This window comes from Notolepis coatsorum (assembly GCF_963971535.1).
Source record: "Notolepis coatsorum genome assembly, chromosome: 7".
In the NCBI taxonomy this organism is placed as follows: Eukaryota; Metazoa; Chordata; class Actinopteri; order Aulopiformes; family Paralepididae; genus Notolepis; species Notolepis coatsorum.
Genome location: NC_140171.1, coordinates 6,244,832 through 6,267,295, shown reverse-complemented (window position 1 = coordinate 6,267,295; position 22,464 = coordinate 6,244,832). Strand labels below are relative to the sequence as shown.

At 40.0% G+C, this 22,464-nt stretch overlaps 1 protein-coding gene across 2 annotated transcripts in view; it reads left to right on the top strand.

Annotated features, from left to right (window-relative positions):
• The window catches only part of LOC311232122 (equilibrative nucleoside transporter 2-like), a 31,852-nt gene extending 9,388 nt beyond the window's left edge, over positions 1 to 22,464 (top strand). Inside the window, exons 6-14 of one of the 2 annotated variants that reach the window (XR_014619919.1) lie at positions 387 to 521; positions 4,529 to 4,626; positions 8,833 to 8,908; positions 10,377 to 10,492; positions 12,159 to 12,264; positions 12,357 to 12,442; positions 18,073 to 18,269; positions 20,787 to 21,777; positions 21,825 to 22,464. Coding sequence is in view for 1 of the 2 variants with exons in the window: in XM_084318812.1 (XP_084174938.1) it covers positions 387 to 521; positions 4,529 to 4,626; positions 8,833 to 8,908; positions 10,377 to 10,492; positions 12,159 to 12,264; positions 12,357 to 12,442; positions 18,073 to 18,269; positions 20,787 to 20,898 (926 nt within the window). In the remaining variant the exon portion in view is untranslated. Of the gene's footprint in view, positions 1 to 386; positions 522 to 4,528; positions 4,627 to 8,832; positions 8,909 to 10,376; positions 10,493 to 12,158; positions 12,265 to 12,356; positions 12,443 to 18,072; positions 18,270 to 20,786 lie in introns of both variants that reach the window. The other variant, XM_084318812.1, reaches the window with a different exon arrangement.

Genomic DNA, 22,464 nt, shown 5'->3' with positions numbered 1-22,464 from the left:
ATTTGGTTCATTACAATTTACTCAAGCCCTAGTAACAGACACAGTATTTCTGACACTGGGAATACATTCCCCGAGATCCATAGATGTCCCTAGAATCAGATACCAAGAACATGCAAATGGACCATTTAAAAAAAAATCTGTAAATGTGTATTCTACGTTGTTATGGAATGAATGAGATGTAAAAAAAATAATAATAATAATAATAATAATAATAATTGTAATAAATTTTGAGTACATTTTCATAACGCGATAATTTGCAGTGTAATTAATTAATCAATCTAATTAACGCGATAAAGTGACAGCCCTAATTATAATATGTTTTTATTAAATCATTTGAAAAGTGATCGTCTCTGACGTGTGTCCCCCCCCTCTGTGTCGTCCCTCAGTGTGCAGTGCGGTCCTCCAGGGCAGTCTGTTTGGGCTGGTGGGACAGCTCCCTCCGCGCTACAGCACGGTGTTCATGAGCGGACAAGGCCTGGCCGGGATCTTTGCCGCCCTCGCCAGCCTTCTCTCCATCCTGAGTGGGTATATTATTACACCTTACACTGCTAGGGCTGCGTGGGGGCGATTCTTGCTAAAAATGTGAATCACGATTTTTCTCTCAAAGAATTGAGATCACGATTCTCTCGCGCGATTCTTATTTTTTTCAATCAAATCATTTATTTGCACTCTTTCTTAACCCTTTCACTGCCGCACTGCAGAAGGTCAACCCTTTACTAATCACACTACCGATGGGTAACCGTCGGCAGTGTGATAGTAAAGGGTTAACCTTCTGTCGTGTCGCAGTGAAAGGGTTAACCCGCTGTCGTGCGGCAGTGAAAGGGTTAACCTGCTGTCCAGGGGCGGATTTAGGATTGTAGGAGATCCGGGGCTTAGCCCAGGTAGGTAGAATTTATTTTACTTCGACACCACAACCTTTAACTTATACCACCACCTTAAAGCGGACAAAAGGCACTAGAGAACACTTAAATTCACACCCTTTAATTAATGAAGCAAACAATAATAATAATTAATAATAATAATAATACACTGTATTTGTATAGCACCTTTCATACAAGAATTGCAGCTCAAAGTGCTTCACAGCAGTAAAAAAAGACAGACATAAAATGAGCACAACATTGGCAGATCAAGAGCAATGCATAAAGTGCAGACATAAAGCATAAAATAGATAGCAGCAAAATAGACAAAGTCAAGGTAAGACATAGAACATTAAATCACATTGTTTTTCATATTAGGATCTAAGATCTAGGGTTAACTCGCCGAGCGTTGAACGCCAGGACCCCCCGAGAACCAGAGTATAGTCGGGTTTTCATCGTTGTTTCTTTTATTCGATATTTGATTTGAGAACAGTAGCTAGTCCAGGGAAGAAACGATAACGCGTTTACTAGAATACACGTTGCCGGCCATTACGAAGCATTTTGGAAATGACACCAGACCACCCTGAAACTACACTCATATTCACGACGGTATAAAACGGAAATGTATGGATGGAAAAATTATCTGTTTCTTGCATCTTGACCGGAAGAAACTCAATTACAATCGACTATATTATTAGATCCATAGCTATAATATATAATATAGCTTTAGGCCTGCAAACACAGCCACGTATCCCCATGTTAAAAGGCGCTGGCCTTTCAACAGTAACAGTAAACAGCGCCATCTGGCGCTGAAAGTGTTAATAGGCGTCTTTGTTTACGGTTTGATTATCACTGATACAATGTAAAATAGTGCTGTGCAATAAAATAGTTAGTAAAATAAATAATGCAATAGTGCATTGCAATGAAATAGTTATCATCGTATTTTTTCGGGAGGCCGGTAAGGAGTGCATTACAGTAGTCAAGTTGGCTTGAGATAAAGGCATGGACCTGGTTTTCAGCGTCCTTTTGATTTATAAATGGCCGTACTTTTGCTATGTTTCTAAGGTTGAAATTTATGTTTTTGTCAACTTGTTGATTGTGATTTAAAGCTTAGGTCTGAGTCTACCATAACACCAAGACTTAAGGCGAGACACTGCAAAGTCAAATATACTTTTTTTGTTGATTTTGAGATTTTGTTATATTTTGCTTCCTAAACATGTCTTCTATGAAACTAGTGACAATAAAACATCAATAACACATATTTAGTTGTTTATTTTACATCATTTTGCCTTATTGCATCCATAAATGTGCACATATTTAATGGGGAAGTGCCTCATTTGCATATATAAACATACATTTCAGAAAACTTGCAATATATTTTTTCTTAGTTTATATGTACATAACAAATTGGGAAAGTTTCATAGTGATATCTATTCAAATATCTTTTGCCTATTAGGGGGTACTACACTGTACTACACTGTTTGTAGCCTGTGTGTAGTTCTGTTCAGTTCAATAACATCATTATTATTATTATTATTCAGTTATCAGGCATGTGTTTAGGTTGTCTATTACTAATGGTTTGATTAGGTATTGTGTTTGTAAATATCTGTTTAAAAAAAAAGTATGGCATTTTACAATACAGAACTTTGAAGGCGTTTTCCCAAAAATGAGTTTTAAGAGTTTTTCCTCATACTCTGAGCCAGAAATCTCCACTTCAGTAGCACTCACATACACCAAACCTTCCAGTTCTATTCATATCTATGTTCTGAAGGTATTTACAGAAGGGTTTGTTGATATCGCATTCATACCCTGATTTATATCACATTTTATTCCTAAAAACATGGCGAAATATGGAATTTTACCATAAAAATGGACTGAATGGAGTGATAAAAAGAGATATCCAAAATCCCCTCTGTAATAACCTTTGGCTCTAATATGTCAACAAAATGAAACTATAATTTTGAAAATGGCTTTATCCAATGTTCAGATTTCTGTCCTGGAATTATATGCAAATTAGTGCATATTTAAGTAGATCATGCCTCATTTGCATATTTAAACATACAATTTCAGAAAACTTGTAATACAAAAAAGTCTTGTCTTAATATAAGTAATCAACTGGGGAAGTTTCATTGTGATATCTATTAGTTAATTTTTTTACCCTATTCACCTGCAGTGTCTCCCCTTAACTCACTCAAATACAGTTAGCAGCTGGATAGACTACAGATGGAAATTAGCTTCTGCTAAATCTGGTGCAAACATATTTTCATGTAACAATGATTAATTGTCAAAAAAAAAGAAATACTTTATTTTTTTTAAAGTAGATTCAGGGCTTTTCAGAAAACATTCGGGGCTTGCGCCCAAGTAGCCACCCCCTAGCCCCGCCCCTGCTGCTGTCGTGCAGCAGTGAAAGGGTTAACCTGCTGTCGTGTGGCAGTGAAAGGGTTAAACAGACAACATAACATACTGTATATCAAAGTGCTTGACTTAAACTTAAACATAACATGTATGAAAGTGCTTGACTTAAACTTAAAAATAACTCAAGTCAGAATCATCATCATTTAAAAAAGTAAAGTAAAAAGTAAAAGATTTTTTTTTTTTTTTTTTTTAATAAAATAAAATCGTCATCATTTAGAAATAAGATTGCATAGGTCTTCGATTAATCGCCCAGCCCTACCTTACACTGTCTCTGCTGGTTGTGGTAGAGCTGTCTGTCTCTCTGCTGGTTCAGATTCAGATTACTTTATTCACCATATTGTATATACAAATGGAACGTGATTCGACATTACAGTGCATGATTTCTTTCACAAATAGGAATAACATAATAATAAATAAATAAGTGCAAAACAGGACAGAACAGTGAGACAACAATAAGACAGTAAAAGTGCAGTGGTTGGGGACATGGATACAGTGCAGCACAGTTCAAGTCCAGAGGTCCTTTTTTATTTAAATTTTGATGACTAGTTATATACCTACTATAATAGTATAATACAATAATATTAGTGTAGCCTAATCTTTATCTGCAACTGTGAAGAAAAACCCCATTGGTTTAAACAGAATAAAAAAACCCTAAAGAGGTCCTGCATTATTATTATTATTCCCCCCCCCCCCATCCCCTGGCGCTGCGCTGCCGGCTGCCTCGTGTGAGGGATCACTCCCCCCCCCCCCCCCCCCCCCCCCCCCCTTCAGCCCTGTAACAACCCCAACCCACCCCCCCTCCTCCCATACATTGGGGCTGCCTAGGCCGGCTGCCAGTCTGTTTGCGGTGGTGAATACGCATATGTCTGTCTCAAGGCTAGCCCTACATGCGTCATCAAAGCGCATGTAGGTGTTTTTATGCTCTGTACCATTATTACTATCTAAACTGTAATAATTGTGGAATATTACTGTAATGAGCTGTATGTGTATGATCCAAGCGTCCTATGGTCCTCATAGGACGCATAACAGAAAAAAGCATTCCATGTGAAGGTATATTCTGTATTTTTACACAAGAAACTTGAACTTGAACTTAAAATATATATATAAAAAAAAAGTATGATATTATAAAAAATAAAATTTCAAATGTTGATTTAGAATTCGAATGTCAACATTATGAACGAAGCTTCGAAGCATTCGGTACAGCCCTACTCTGCTGGGTCGTGGTAGAGCTGACCGTCTCTCTGCTGGTTGTCTAGGTAACGCAGATGAGAAGACTGCTGCTCTTGGATACTTCATCACCCCGTGTGTCGCAACCCTGGGAACCCTGGTCTGCTACCTGTCACTGCAACACCTGGTGAGATATATAGCTATGTGATGTATATTCTAGTTATATGTTTATTTAGTTATATGTTTATGTGCTGTATATTCTAGTTATATGTTTATTTAGTTATATGTTTATGTGCTGTATATTCTAGTTATATGTTTATTTAGTTATATGTTTATGTGCTGTATATTCTAGTTATATGTTTATGTGTTGTATATTCTAGTTATGTGTTGTATATTCTAGTTATATGTTTGTGTTGTATATTCTAGTTATGTGTTGTATATTCTAGTTATATGTTTATGTGTTGTATATTCTAGTTATGTGTTGTATATTCCAGTTATATGTTTATGTGTTGTATATTCTAGTTATATGTTTGTGTTGTATATTCTAGTTATATGTTTATGTGTTGTATATTCTAGTTATGTGTTGTATATTCCAGTTATATGTTTATGTGTTGTATATTCTAGTTATGTGTTGTATATTCTATTATATGTTTATGTGATGTATATTCTAGTTATATGTTTACAGTGTTTCCCACAGGATTTTCAGAGACTATGGGGGTGAACCTCCGACCCTCTAGGGGGGTCCGGGGGCATACACCCCTGTAACCTTTTTGTTGTTTATACACTTGAAAGTTAAATGCATCAATCTGGTGCACTTTGAGCGCAAAATAAAGAGGCTAGATCTATCATGAACTTTGTGCTCAAAACACAAAATCGACTAGACTAGTGCTTCCCAATCCTCTCCTCGAAGCACCCCAGGGCCGTTCAATGTATTTGTTAAATTCCACCACCAGCACACCTGATTCAACTTAACTAGCCCTTTATTAGTTGAATCAGGTGTGCTGGTGGTGGAATTGAACAAATACATGGACCGGCTGGGGTGTCTCGAGGAGAGGTTTAGGAACCACTGGACTAGAGCAGACATTTGAGCCATCAAAGAAATGAAGCAAAAGTGGTTACCTGTGTTGAACTGGTTTATTTTTTAGAAAATAAAAAATATAGTGGATTACTATTACGACCACTGCCAATACTAATAATCTTTATTTATTTATTTTTATTTACTTTTTTTTTGTTCATTATACAACTGTGGCAGGACTAATTAGACCGCAGGCCGCCACAGTCTAGGTAATTAATGGGAAACACTGGTTTATTTAGTTATATGTTTATGTGCTGTATATTCTAGTTATATGTTTATGTGCTGTATATTCTAGTTAGATGTTTATGTGCTGTATATTCTAGTTATATGTTTATGTGCTGTATATTCTAGTTATTATGTCTATGTGCTGTATATTCTAGTTATATGTTTATGTGCTGTATATTCTAGTTAGATGTTTATGTGATGTATATTCTAGTTATATGTTTATGTGATGTATATTCTAGTTATATGTTTATGTGCTGTATATTCTAGTTATATGTTTATGTGATGTATATTCTAGTTATATGTTTATGTGCTGTATATTCTAGTTATATGTTTATGTGATGTATATTCTAGTTATATGTTTATGTGCTGTTTATTCTAGTTATATGTTTATGTGCTGTATATTCTAGTTATATGTTTATGTGCTGTATATTCTAGTTATATGTTTATGTGCTGTATATTCTAGTTAGATGTTTATGTGATGTATATTCTAGTTATATGTTTATGTGTTGTATATTCTAGTTATATGTTTATGTGATGTATATTCTAGTTATATGTTTATGTGCTGTATATTCTAGTTATATGTTTGTGTTGTATATTCTAGTTATATGTTTATGTGCTGTATATTCTAGTTACTGTAGATGTTTATGTGCTGTATATTCTAGTTATATGTTTATGTGCTGTATATTCTAGTTATATGTTTATGTGCTGTATATTCTAGTTATATGTTTATGTGCTGTATATTCTAGTTATATGTTTATGTGATGTATATTCTAGTTATATGTTTATGTGCTGTATATTCTAGTTATATGTTTATGTGATGTATATTCTAGTTATATGTTTATGTGCTGTATATTCTAGTTATATGTTTATGTGTTGTATATTCTAGTTAGATGTTTATGTGATGTATATTCTAGTTATATGTTTATGTGCTGTATATTCTAGTTATATGTTTATGTGATGTATATTCTAGTTATATGTTTATGTGCTGTATATTCTAGTTATATGTTTATGTGCTGTTTATTCTAGTTATATGTTTATGTGATGTATATTCTAGTTATATGTTTATGTGCTGTATATTCTAGTTATATGTTTATGTGCTGTATATTCTAGTTACTGTAGATGTTTATGTGCTGTATATTCTAGTTATATGTTTATGTGCTGTATATTCTAGTTACTGTAGATGTTTATGTGCTGTATATTCTAGTTATATGTTTATGTGCTGTATATTCTAGTTATATGTTTATGTGCTGTATATTCTAGTTATATGTTTATGTGCTGTATATTCTAGTTAGATGTTTATGTGCTGTATATTCTAGTTCTATGTTTATGTGCTGTTTATTCTAGTTATATGTTTATGTGATGTATATTCTAGTTATATGTTTATGTGCTGTATATTCTAGTTATATGTTTATGTGCTGTATATTCTAGTTACTGTAGATGTTTATGTGCTGTATATTCTAGTTATATGTTTATGTGCTGTATATTCTAGTTACTGTAGATGTTTATGTGCTGTATATTCTAGTTATATGTTTATGTGCTGTATATTCTAGTTATATGTTTATGTGCTGTATATTCTAGTTATATGTTTATGTGCTGTATATTCTAGTTAGATGTTTATGTGATGTATATTCTAGTTATATGTTTATGTGCTGTATATTCTAGTTAGATGTTTATGTGATGTATATTCTAGTTATATGTTTATGTGCTGTATATTCTAGTTATATGTTTATGTGTTGTATATTCTAGTTATATGTTTATGTGCTGTATATTCTAGTTATATGTTTATGTGCTGTATATTCTAGTTATATGTTTATGTGCTGTATATTCTAGTTATATGTTTATGTGATGTATATTCTAGTTATATGTTTATGTGTTGTATATTCTAGTTATATGTTTATGTGCTGTATATTCTAGTTATATGTTTATGTGCTGTATATTCTAGTTATATGTTTATGTGTTGTATATTCTAGTTATATGTTTATGTGCTGTATATTCTAGTTATATGTTTATGTGCTGTATATTCTAGTTATATGTTTATGTGCTGTATATTCTAGTTATATGTTTATGTGCTGTATATTCTAGTTATATGTTTATGTGCTGTATATTCTAGTTATATGTTTATGTGATGTATATTCTAGTTATATGTTTATGTGCTGTATATTCTAGTTATATGTTTATGTGTTGTATATTCTAGTTATATGTCTATGTGATGTATATTCGAGTTCTATGTTTATGTGCTGTATATTCTAGTTATATGTTTATGTGATGTATATTCGAGTTCTATGTTTATGTGCTGTATATTCTAGTTATATGTTTATGTGATGTATATTCTAGTTATATGTTTATGTGCTGTATATTCTAGTTATATGTTTATGTGCTGTATATTCTAGTTATATGTTTATGTGCTGTATATGTGATGTATATTCTAGTTATATGTTTATGTGATGTATATTCGAGTTATATGTCTGTGATGTATATTGTAACTAGGGATGCTCGATATTGTCTTTTTTACCGATACCGATATACCGATATTGTCCAACTCTTAATTTCCGATACCGATATCAACCGATACCGATATATGCAGGGTTTCCCCCCCCCCCCCCCCCCCCCCCAAAAAACAGAATAATTTCAGGTAATTAACATTACATATCTCTTGTTGTGGAATTAACACAACATTATGCATACTTGTGACAATAAATAAAATCAGAATTTGTTCTTACTTGCTTGCCTGGGTAAATAAAGGTTAAATAAATGTAAAAAAATAAATGAAAACCGATACCGATATTTTCCGATATCACATTTTAATGCCGATATCGGCCGATAATATCGGACATCCCTAATTGTAACGTATCACCAGACATATGTTTAAATGGCTCTACATGCTATTGCCTGCTGCTGCTCAGTGGATATTAAAGGGATCCTGTGATATTTTAAATCTTGGTCTGGGTTGGTTTCCATTACTCCTCCGGTGGTTATACTTGTTTTCTCCACTGTAACTTGTTAGAGGAGGTGAAGACAGTTTAAGAGTTATGTGACTTATGTCAGAGAGAGATTAAGTGATAATAATAATTAATAATATGTTCTTGTCTCTAGGAATTTGCTCGTTTTTATCTAAACAGAAGTCAGGATAACAACCAGGAGACCGCCAGCAATCTCATCAAAAGTGGAGGTATATATTTATTTTACATTATATATTTATATATATATTATATCACTATATCATATATATATATTATATATATATTAGGGATGCTCGATATTGGCTTTTTACCTATACCGATATTGTCCAACTCTTAATTTCCGATACCGATATCAACCGATACCGATATATGCAGGGTTTGTGGAATTAACACAACATTATGCATACTTTTGACAATAAATAAAATCAGAATTTGTTCTTACTTGCTTGCCTGGGTAAATAAATGTTATAGGAATGAATTATTTTTTTTTTAAACCAATACCGATATTTTCCGATATCACATTTTAATGCCAATATCGGTAGGCAGATAATATCGGACATCCCTAATATATATATGCTAACATCACCATGGCATTTACTTCACAGCTGTCTAAACATTATTTGGTGATGTCTGTCCTGTAGTCCGGCCCTAGAGAAAGGATCGTTCGGTAATGTCTGTCCTGTAGTCCGGCCCTAGAGAAAGGATCGTTCGGTAATGTCTGTCCTGTAGTCCGGCCCTAGAGAAAGGATCGTTCGGTAATGTCTGTCCTGTAGTCCGGCCCTAGAGAAAGGATCGTTCGGTAATGTCTGTCCTGTAGTCCTGCCCTAGAGAAAGGATCATTCGGTAATGTCTGTCCTGTAGTCCTGCCCTAGAGAAAGGATTGTTCGGTAATGTCTGTCCTGTAGTCCGGCCCTAGAGAAAGGATCGTTCGGTGATGTCTGTCCTGTAGTCCTGCCCTAGAGAAAGGATCGTTCGGTAATGTCTGTCCTGTAGTCCGGCCCTAGAGAAAGGATCGTTCTGTAATGTCTGTCCTGTAGTCCGGCCCTAGAGAAAGGATCGTTCGGTAATGTCTGTCCTGTAGTCCGGCCCTAGAGAAAGGATCGTGCGGTAATGTCTGTCCTGTAGTCCTGCCCTAGAGAAAGGATCGTGCGGTAATGTCTGTCCTGTAGGGCTGTCCCCGACTAAGGATTTGGATGGTCGACTAGGATTGGCAAAAAAAAAGTATAATATTATTATTTTTATTTTTTTTTTTTTTTTCATTCCATTTGGGCTGTGGGGGGTGCTTAATGTCTGAAGGAGTCGACTGAAGGCTTCTTGTCCTCTGCAAAAGCATGCAATTGGTCCACTGATGGATACATCTTGATATTTGTCTAGTATAGTGTGTTCATTAGATGGGTGAAATCCTCTTTCAGTGCCTCTGTGCCTGTTTTCGTAGGCAGTTAGCCTCTGGTATGCGTGCCATTAGCGTTAGCCACGCTTCTAGGCCTCTTTTCTTTTGAAAAAAATGATGATAAAATTATAAATTATATTCGACTAAGAGGTTGGCCAGTCGACTACGGCCCCTTTCGACCGATTAGTCGACTAATCGATTAATAGGGGTCAGCCCTACTGTCCTGTAGTCCTGCCCTAGAGAAAGGATCGTTCAGCTCATCCACTCTCATATTCCTTCCTTGAAAGAAAAAGTACCCCTGGAGAACGGCTGCCTGGAGGCCCACGGCTCCGAGAAAGGGCTACTGGACACAGACACCACCGGGAGCCGGGCGCGCTCTTCTGTCCTGGCCGTCTTCAAGAAGGTTATTATTACGGTTCAACGTATTTAAAGTTATTACTAGTATTAGTTACATTCGATTAGATTCAATTGGTCAGTCGTCCCTACGACAAACACAATATGTCAGTGTTCGCTCGCAGGTGGGGGTGGTATGCGTCCTGGTCGTTGTTGCAAACAGCGACTCCTACTGGTCGCTCGGGGGCGCCTGGTCAGCAGCGAGGGGATCTGTGGGGGAGATGGCGTGAACCTTTTTCCAGTGAAACTCCCCGCTGTCAGGTGAAAAGAAGCGGCTGGCAACTCCACATGTGTCAGAGGAGGCATGTGGTAGGCTGCACCCTCCCCAGACCGTCAGTAGGGCAGCATGTGGTAGTCTACACCCTCCCCAGACCGACAGTAGGGCAGCATGTGGTAGTCTACACCCTCCCCAGACCGACAGTAGGGCAGCATGTGGTAGTCTACACCCTCCCCAGACCGACAGTAGGGCAGCATGTGGTAGTTCTACACCCTCCCCAGAGTGACAGTAGGGCAGCATGTGGTAGTCTACACCCTCCCCAGACCGACAGTAGGGCAGCATGTGATAGTCTACACCCTCCCCAGACCAACAGTAGGGCAGCATGTGGTAGTCTACACCCTCCCCAGACCGACAGTAGGGCAGCATGTGGTAGTCTACACCCTCCCCAGACTGACAGTAGGGCAGCATGTGGTAGTCTACACCCAACCCCAGACTGACAGTAGGGCAGCATGTGGTAGTCTACACCCTCTCCAGACCGACAGTAGGGCAGCATGTGGTAGTCTACACCCTCCCCAGACCGACAGTAGGGCAGCATGTGGTAGTCTACACCCTCCCCAGACCGACAGTAGGGCAGCATGTGGTAGTCTACACCCTCCCCAGACCGACAGTAGGGCAGCATGTGGTAGTCTACACACCCTCCCCAGACCGACAGTAGAGCAGCATATGGTAGTCTACACCCTCCCCAGACCGACAGTAGGGCAGCATGTGGTAGTCTACACCCTCCCCAGACCGACAGTAGGGCAGCATGTGGTAGTCTACACCCTCCCCAGACCGACAGTAGGGCAGCATGTGGTAGTCTACACCCTCCCCAGACTGACAGTAGGGCAGCATGTGGTAGTCTACACCCTCCCCAGACCGACAGTAGGGCAGCATGTGGTAGTCTACACCCTCCCCAGACCGACAGTGGGACAATGCGGGCAACGACCAGGAAGCATAACGACTAAATTGGGGAATAGGAGAAAAGGATAGAAAGGCAAACGTATTGTCATCATACAGCACAAGTACAGTACAATGAAAAGAGGTCTGGCATCCAACCAGAGTGCAAATGTAACAGTAAAGTGCAATAGTAACATACAATGTACAGGTGATTAAACTGGGTATAAAATATATAAATGAGTACTACTGAGTATAGTGCTAATCAGATGTATGTACAGAGTTGTAGTATTAATATGTACAGTGATACAGGTATAAAGACACCATGGTAGTAATTCATAGTGGCCAGCAGTGTAACTAGTAAGAGTAGGTAAGGGATATGTACAGATATAGATATAATATCTACAGGTATGTAAAATGATTATATGCAGGTATATTATTGTTATTTAATGTTGTTATTATTATTATTTGTTATATTAATGTAAGTTATTTGTGATTGATCACCGTCTAACATGTCGCTCATCAGATTTGGGTGATGGCTCTGAGCGTGACGTGCGTGTTCGCCGTGACGCTGTCCGTCTTTCCTGTGATCACAGTCAGAGTGCGGACCGTGTATGAAGACAAAACCTGGGGTAAATCATTTGCTGAGTTCATATAATATCGTGAGGAACGTCGCAGGTCAGGCGTGTCGATAACAATGACCTGTGTTTCTTCTGTCGCTCAGACAAAGTGTTCGTCTGCGTTTGCTGCTTCATCGTCTTCAACGTCATGGACTTGGCCGGCCGGAGCGCCCCGTCTCTCGTCCAGTGGGTGAGTCTGATGCCCGCCGTAGCTCACTGTAGCTCACCGTAGCCCACCGTAGCCCACCGTAGCTAACTGTAGCGCACCGTAGCTCACCGTAGCTCACTGTAGCTAACTGTAGCTCACCGTAGCTAACTGTAGCCCACTGTAGCTCACTGTAGCTAACTGTAGCTAACTGTAGCCCACCGTAGCTCACCGTAGCCCACTGTAGCTCACTGTAGCCCACCGTAGCTCACCGTAGCCCACTGTAGCCCACTGTAGCTCACTGTAGCTCACCCTAGCTAATTGTAGCTAACTGTAGCCCACCGTAGCTAACTGTAGCCCACCGTAGCTAACTGTAGCTCACTGTAGCTAACTGTAGCTCACCGTAGCTAACTGTAGCTCACCGTAGCTAACTGTAGCTCACCGTAGCTAACTGTAGCCCACTGTAGCTCACTGTAGCTCACCGTAGCTAACTGTAGCTAACTGTAGCCCACCGTAGCTCACCGTAGCCCACTGTAGCTCACTGTAGCTCACTGTAGCCCACCGTAGCTCACCGTAGCCCACTGTAGCCCACCGTAGCTCACTGTAGCTCACTGTAGCCCACTGTAGCTCACTGTAGCTCACCGTAGCTAATTGTAGCTAACTGTAGCCCACCGTAGCTAACTGTAGCTCACCGTAGCTCACCGTAGCTCACTGTAGCTAACTGTAGCTCACTGTAGCCCACTGTAGCCCACTGTACCTAACTGTAGCTAACTGTAGCTCACTGTAGCCCACTGTAGCTCACTGTAGCTCACTGTAGCCCACCGTAGCCCACCGTAGCCCACTGTAGCCCACCGTAGCTCACTGTAGCTCACTGTAGTTCACTGTAGCCCACTGTAGCTCACTGTAGCTAACTGTAGCTCACTGTAGCTAACTGTAGCTCACTAGCTTACTGTAGCTAACTGTAGAACTGTAGCCCACCGTAGCTCACTGTAGCTCACCGTAGCTTTTCACAGGGAAAAGCAATACTATTATTCCACACCTTTCTTTTTTTTTGATCCACTTTTTCTCCCATTTTTCTATATTTTCTCCCATCCCAATTTCGTATCATCCAATTCAACCCTCCCCTGTCACGGACGCTGTTTCTTGCCTCCCACAAGCCGGCTGCAATGTGGACTAAGTCATACATAGCACAAGTCCCCTCCGGTACTTGAGGTAACAGCAGTCGCATCTTTTCACCTGCGCAGCTCGATCTCTCAGTGGCGAGGAGTAACGCGTGGGAGGCTCACGCTGCCCCCGACACTTCCTGATTCTACTGCGCAGGCGCACCAACCGACCTGTAGGAGTCGCTGTCCACAACGCCCGATCCCCACCCATCAGTTTCCCACCCCCTAATACGGCCAATGTGTATTAGTATGGACGACCAGCTAAACTGAAAGCAAATGTGGAGCGCTGGGCTCGAACTGACGAGCCCAGCGTCTCCAGCATTTCGTGGCGAGCGCCTCGCCCACTACGCCACGTAGCCGCCCTATTCCACACCTTTCTAAAAGCTCTGGATGTATTCTAAAAAAAAATTAAAGTATTACTCTACATACAAATGTTATCTATTGCACCTTTAAAGGAACAGCCTAGCTTGTTCCTTTAGCTAGTTTTCCGCTTCCATTCATTTGTGCTAAGCTAGGCTAGCTTGTAGCCAGATAGCTTTCTACTAAACGCACAGAGAGGAAATTGGTCTCCATCTTCTTGTCTGACTCTGGAGAACACAGTAAGCATTCTAATATTTCCCATAATGATCAAATCAAATCAAATCAAATCAAATTTATTTATAGGGCCCGACAACACACGTTAATGTCCCCATGGGCCGTACAGGTCTTCTTTAAACAAGTCAAGAAGACAACATAACAATAAGTCAAGAACAGAACAAGAACACCATAGGGTCCAACATTTTTTTAGATGAATGCAAATAAATGAAAGAATGCAAGCACTCCCAGACATACCCCACGCGAAGGTAAGGAAAAACTCACTAAAACCTAACAATAGGGAAAAAAAGCTCCACAGGCAATGTGGAGGAGAGAAACCTTAGAAGGGCCGTTCAAGGGGGGATCTCCCTTCTTAGATGTCGGTGATAGTAGTGTTGCAGACGGACAGTTGGTAAGCATGCACTCATGTGTGTGGTGAAACACAGATGAGTGCATGCAATAGCAACTGTACATTTTGAAAAAATAAAGATAGAGCTAATAGCGATAGCAACTGAACATTTTGAAAGATTATGTTGGCCTGTTCCTTTAAGATTGATATTAGGCATGTCTGCCTCACTGCGTACGTCTCCATATCAGAGATGCACTGAACAGTACAGATAATATATATAATATAGATAATAATAAATGTTTCTCTATTAGAGAGATCTAACGTGTTTCTGTGTGTTAAACATGCTGCAAATCAGGAGTTACGTGGCTTTAACGTTACACATTTCCTGGTATCGGATATCAGTATTCGGTAAATTCTCCGATACCCTCTTTTTAAGCCTAGTATCGGATAACTGTTCGATAGATTGATTGATTGATTGAAAACTTTATTAACAGATTGCAGAATGGCTACAATACAGTATGGCTCAGTACAAAACAACTGCTAAGAGGATGCAGACCAGAAAAAGACTTTCGTCTTGTTTGCATCAGGGTCCTCCATTTTCAATTCATCAAGCCATTTATGACACACAAGACATACAAATACAGTACTGTGTAAGAAAAAGAGATCATAAAAAAAAACTCTTGTTCATGCTTCGCCGATTCGTACTCTTTGCACATAACTGCCCAATTGCACAGCCCTGCTAATTATCCCATCCCACTGTGTTGTTATTTCATTCTAATTAGTGTGTATACTGTCTGACTGTGCTCTAGATGTGGTGAAGAGTGTGCGATATTTGGGTCACAATATCTCTGATGACATGTGTGATGATGTTGATGTGCAGCGCCAGTGCTGCAAACTGTATGCACGGGCCAATATGCTGCACGAAAATGTTATACAGACAATGTGAAAATAAGCCTGTTCAGAGCCTTGTATACTGCACACCCATGGTGTAATTATAGCACAGCAAACAAAATAAAAATAAAACTGCAGGTAGCATATAATGATGCATTTAGGATCCTCCTTAAGCTCCCAAGACGGACTAGTGCAAGCTAGGGCTGTCCCCGACTAAGGATTTGGATGGTCGACTATGATTGGCCAAAATGTGCCGTTATTCGACTATTGGTCAAAAAAAAAAAAAAAAAAAAAGGTATAATATTCTTTTAATTATTATTATTTTTTAATTTTTTTTAAATGTTTATCATTCCATTTGGGCTGTGGGGGGTGCTTAATGTCTGAAGGAGTCGACTGAAGGCTTCTTGTCCTCTGCAAAAGCATGCAATTGGTCCACTGATGGATACATCTTGATAGTCTAGTCTGTGTGTTCATTAGACGGGTGAAATCCTCTTTCAGTGCCTCTGTGCCTGTTTTCGTAGGTAGTTAGCCTCTGGTATGTGTGCCATTAGCGTTAGCCACGCTTCTAGGCCTATTTTCTTTTGGAAAGAATGATAAAAAAAATCTTTAAAAAAGAATATATATATATATATTTTTTTTTACTATTCGACTAAAAGGTTGGTTAGTCGACTATGGCCCCTTTCGACCGATTAGTCCCCACCTTCCATGCTCTGCTGAGGAACTTGATGTTTAAATATATGTGTCGTTTATTAGAGTAAAAAAACAGATAATAGGTGCCATTAGTGATGTAAAACAAAGTGATACAACAAGGTACTCCTCTGATTTGTGGAAACATTGGAATCGATGCCTTTATGTATTTTAATGTATTTTAATCTATGTTGTTGGCCTTGTTTCTTTTGTTATTGTATTCTTTTTTTTTGATCCACTTTTTCTCCCATTTTCTATATTTTCTCCCATCCCAATTTCGTATCATCCAATTCAACCCTCCCCTGTCACGGACGCTGTTTCTTGCCTCCCACAAGCCGGCTGCAATGTGGACTAAGTCATACATAGCACAAGTCCCCTCCGGTACTTGAGGTAACAGCAGTCGCATCTTTTCACCTGCGCAGCTCGATCTCTCAGTGGCGAGGAGTAACGCGTGGGAGGCTCACGCTGCCCCCGACACTTCCTGATTCTACTGCGCAGGCGCACCAACCGACCTGTAGGAGTCGCTGTCCACAACGCCCGATCCCCACCCATCAGTTTCCCACCCCCTAATACGGCCAATGTGTATTAGTACAGACGACCAGCTAAACTGAAAGCAATGTGGAGCGCTGGGCTCGAACAGGCAAGCCCAGCGTCTCCGTCATTCGTGGCGAGCGCCTTGCCCACTATGCCACATAGCCGCCCTTATTATTGTATTCTTGTTGTTGTTGTTGTTTTGTATATGTGTAATATGGACCTTGAGTCTGAAATAAAGTCTTCATCATCATCATCATCATCATACTTGACCACATCTTGCCCAGTTGTACAGCCCTGGCCTATTCTTACTTTTTTTTTGTTTTTTGATCCACTTTTTCTCCCATTTTTCTATATTTTCTCCCATCCCAATTTCGTATCATCCAATTCAACCCTCCCCTGTCACGAACGCTGTTTCTTGCCTCCCACAAGCCGGCTGCAATGTGGACTAAGTCATACATAGCACAAGTCCCCTCCGGTACTTGAGGTAACAGCAGTCGCATCTTTTCACCTGCGCAGCTCGATCTCTCGGTGTCGAGGAGTAACGCGTGGGAGGCTCACGCTGCCCCCGACACTTCCTGATTCTACTGCGCAGGCGCACCAACCGACTTGTAGGAGTCGCTTGTTCACAACGTTCGATCCCCACCCTTCAGTTTTCCCTCCCCGTAATACGGCCAATGTGTATTACTGCGGACGACCAGCTAAACTGAAAACAATGTGGAGAGCTGGATTCGAACACGCGAATCCTAGCGTCTCCACACTGGTGGCGAGTGCCTTGCCCACTACACCACCTAGCCGCCCCCTGGCCTATTCTTACTTAATATTTTTTTTTTACTTATAATTATACTATATTCTATTGTGCTATACATTTAATTTAGTTTATATCCCATTTTATTTTATTCAACATCTTTATTTACAGTTGTACAGCCCTGGGCCTATATTCTTTTTTATTTCATAATTCTATTCTACTCTATTGTGCTTAACTTAGTTCATTATTTCATTTTATTTGACTCCACCTCTTTATTGTATTATCTGTCTGTTAATAATGTCTGTCCGTTAACTGTCCGCGCCGAAAACGACCAAAGCAAATCCCTTATAAAAGACCTTTCTGGGGGACATGTGTGATGGTGATCTATCAACCCTCCCTAGACCGACCAGTGGGGGGCACATGCGAGCAATGACCAGGAAGGGGAGGGGGGGAATGGACCTGTCTCAAAACCCTGCCCTCTTTTCTTGATCCTCCAATCACAGCTGTCGCTTACCTCTGACTTCCTCGTACAAACAAAGTTTGTACGAGGAAGTCAGAGGTAAGCGACAGCTGTGATTGGAGGATCAAGAAAAGGGGCAGGGTTTGAGACAGGGCATAATGACTAAATTGGGATGGGAGAAAAACACACAAAAACAGGAGGAGAAAAAGTTAAAAAAAATAATAATAATAATAAAAAATGTAATCCTTTCTGATTGTGATTCCGTGTCCACAGCCGGGGAAGGAGAGTCGCTGGCTGCCCGCGGCCGTGGCCTCGCGCCTGGTCTTCATCCCGCTCTTCCTGACCTGTAACGTGGAGGGCTCCGCGCTGCCCAGGCTGTTCTCTCACGACCTGGCCTACGTCACCGTCATGGTGCTGTTCGCCCTGTCCAACGGGTACCTGGCCTGCCTCTGCATGTCCTACGCCCCGCAGTACGTCCACACTTGTTGTTTTTATTTTTTTTTTTATTGTTTTTTTTTACTGTATTTTGTATTTCATTTAGTATTTCTGTTTTTGTATTGTACAGCACTTTGGTACAACTTCGGTTGATTTTAAATGTGCTATATAAATAAAGTTGACCTTGACCACGGACCAGGAGAATATACAGATAGTGTGTATTATATATAATAATAATAATAATAATAATAATAATAATAATAATAATAATAATAATAATAATAATAATAATAATAATTCATTACATTTATATAGCGCTTTTCTCAGACCCAAAGCACTTTACGACATACAGTTAGGGAAATTGCCTCCTTCGCCACCACTGGTAGCACCCAACCTTGGGCTACGCGGGCTCAATGGCTGCCATACACACTGGCACCAGGCACACACCACACTACACTAATGGCTGAACGGCTCAGGAGACAGGGGTTGATATCAGCCAATTAAGGGGGAGGGATGATTACATATATATTAGATAAGATATTCCTTTACTGATCCCCTTGGGGAAATTCGGGCGTCAACGCAGCATGGGGGAGGGGAGGTACAGGCACGGGCAGGGTAATAGAGGAAAGACATAAATGTAGGCAATAATATTAGATCTGAATATGAGGAAAAGATAAACAGTGTAAACGATGTAATTAAATCTGAATGTAAAAATAATATATGAGGAAGAAATAAACAATGTGTAAACAATATAATTCAGTCTGAATAATAGAAATGTGAAAAATGAATAATGTAAACAATATAATTAAATCTGAATATAAAGACACGAGAAAGATAAATAGTGTAAACAATATAATTCAATCTGAATATAGAAATATGAGGACAAAATTAAGTGTAAACAAAGGTGGAGATGAGGGTCTGTATGCCCTATCGGTTATATTGTACGTTACAATAAAATAAATATAGGCAATAAAATTGTATCTGAATATATACTAAGAGATTCAATTTTCTTTTTAAATTATTTTTTTATCATGCACACAACCATACATCGATGAAACAGGAAATGAGTCATACCTAGTTCCTCATACCAGGGTAATTGGTAGCTCTATGTTTAAAAATCCAATAGCTTTCCTGCAGGGCTGTACCGAATGTAATTGTTTAACATTCGAAGCTTCTATTGAAGTATTCGAACAAAGCTTCGAATGTCTGTATTTTTTTTTTATTGATTTCATAAAAATAAAAAATGTTTTTATTTTTATTTTTTTAACTAAATCCTCAATTTGAATAAAGTGATTAATCTCATTAAATTAGTCTTTTTTATTATTATTAAATCAACTTTCTTTAATGAATATAACTAATTTCGTCAAATATAAATAATCCAATAAGGGCACGGTTGGTACGAAAGTGATGGTGACGTCTTATAGTATAATACTATAATATTAGTGTAGCCTAAACTTTATCTGCAACTGTGAAGAAAAACCCTATTGGTTTAAACAGATTGAATAGACATATAAAAAGATTTATATAAAAAAGAAATAAAAAAAAAAAACGTATTATTATTATTTTTAATTCGAATGTTGATTTGGAATTCGAACTTCAACATTATGATCGAAGCTTTGAAGCATTCGGTTCAGCCCTACTCTCCTGTTGGTTGAGTTGTTCCCTGAACCTTGATCCCGTTCCCTCTATGTCTAGAGACTCTCTGACCAATAGCTTCCAAGACAGATGTGGTTACTGTCTTTCTCACTGTTCCTTCGCCAGTGGGTGGTCTTCATTGTTGGTCCTTATGGCATATTTATATCCTGAGAGTCTGTCCTGTAGTCTGCGTGTAGTTAGTTATATTATACTCTCGGATTGAGTTGTATTCATGAAACGATTTATGTATTTGAACTGAAGTATGTGGTTCAAACCGGTTCGATAGTTCTGACCATGTCTGTTCTGATCCTCAACCCTCTCTCTCTCTTTCTCACTCTCTCTTATACCCACACACACTCTCTCTTTCTCTGTCTCCCTCTCTGTCTCTCTCTCCCTCGCTCTCTACCTCTCTGTCTCCATCCCTGTCTCTCCCTTGCTCTCTCTCTGTCCCTCTGTCTCCATCTCTGTCTCTCTCTGTCTCACTCTGTCTCTCTCTCTCTCTCTCTCTCTCTGTCCCTCTCTCTCTTTATCTCTCTCTCTGTCCCTCTCTCTCTTTATCTCTCTCTCTCTCTGTCCCTCTCTCTCTCTCTCTCTGTCCCTCTCTCTGTCTCTCTCCCTCATCCGTAGCTAACAGTGTATTGCACTACCACAGGACCTAGCATGTCCTACCATGCTCTGTAAATAACTCATGTACATATACCGATATGCTCTACTTTGTTTACTTGTTTTATTGCACAATGTCGTTCTATTGGATTCTTCTTACTATATATTACTATTGTATTATTGCACAATCGTTGCGGGCAAGACCCCCCGCATTTCATTGTATACTTGTATGCCGTGACAAATAAAACTCTTGACTTGACTCTGATCTCTCTCTCTCTCTCTCTCTCTCTCTCTCTCTCCCTCCCTCCCTCCAGGTTAGTAAGGTCTAAGGACTGTGAGACAGCAGGAGCGTTGATGGTGTTCTTCCTGGCCCTGGGTCTGTCTCTGGGCGCCTCCTTCTCCTTCCTGCTGGAGAAGCTGCTGTAGAAGATGAGGGGGTGGAACGATACCTGGAGGGACTACTAGGGGTAGAACGATACCTGGAGGGACTAGGGGTAGAACGATACCTGGAGGGACTAGGGGTAGAACGATACATCAAGGAGACTAGGGGTAGAATGATACATCAAGGAGACTAGGGGTAGAACGATACATCAAAGAGACTAGAGGTAGAACGATACCTGGAGGGACTAGGGGTAGAATGATACATCAAAGAGACTAGAGGTAGAACGATACATCAAAGAGACTAGAGGTAGAACGATACCTGGAGGGACTAGAGGTAGAATGATACATCAAAGAGACTAGGGGTAGAACGATACATCAAGGAGACTAGGGGTAGAACGATACATCAAGGAGACTAGGGGTAGAACGATACATCAAAGAGACTAGAGGTAGAACGATACATCAAAGAGACTAGAGGTAGAACGATACCTGGAGGGACTAGGGGTAGAACGATACATCAAAGAGACTAGAGGTAGAACGATACATCAAAGAGACTAGAGGTAGAACGATACATCAAAGAGACTAGAGGTAGAACGATACATCAAAGAGACTAGAGGTAGAACGATACATCAAAGAGACTAGAGGTAGGGGAGCTCCAGTAGCTCACCGCGTACCTCGAGCGCTATTTCGGCGCCGGGGACAACCGTGCTCGTCACGGATCTGGGGTTTAGCGAGTTCGATTCCCGGACTGCAGCCGTGCCTTTCTCAGAGTGTCTTCCCCCCCATCTGTACCCCCATTCAACCTGTTTCTGTCGGTCATTCTTGACCAGAGAAAATGCGATAAACGCAAAAAAGAGCCAGCGGAATGGCCAAAGTAAAAAAAAAAAAAGAGACTAGAGGTAGAACGATACATCAAAGGGACTAGAGGTAGAACGATACATCAAAGAGACTAGAGGTAGAACGATACATCAAAGAGACTATAGGGATGTTCGATATTGGCTTTTTTTTACCTATACCGATATACCGATATTGTCCAACTCTTAATTTCCGATGCCGATATCAACCGATACCGATATACGCTGGGTGAGCAACTCACGTTGACATAAATGTGCGGCCATTTTGCCATCCTTCCTCCAGTTCATAAAGATGCTATAGATATAGTTTTTTATGTAGAGTAATCCTTTAAAGAAAAATAAGAAAATATAATAATAATACATCCACAGAACTTTTAGAAAGGACATTGCGCTCGTCACCAACGCAAGAGACACCGGGTTAGAATCCGGCTGTCGGCATTGCCTCCGGCTTGGGCCGGCCGTCATACTAACTCAATTGGCAGAGTCAGCGGGTGGAAGTCGATGGGTGGTAATCTGGACGTTGTGGACAGCGACTCCTACAGGTCGGTTGGGGGACGCCTGCACAGCAGAGAGAGGAAATGGCGGGGGTAGTGTGAGCCTCCCACACGTTACACCTCGCCAATGAGAGTCCGCGCTGGCAGGTGAAAAGATGTGACTGGCTGCCTCCTCGTGTATCGGAGGGGACACGTGATGCAAGGCTTCTATCATCCCTACAACCGGCCTGTGGGGGGCATATGCGAGCAACATTCAAGACAAGGGA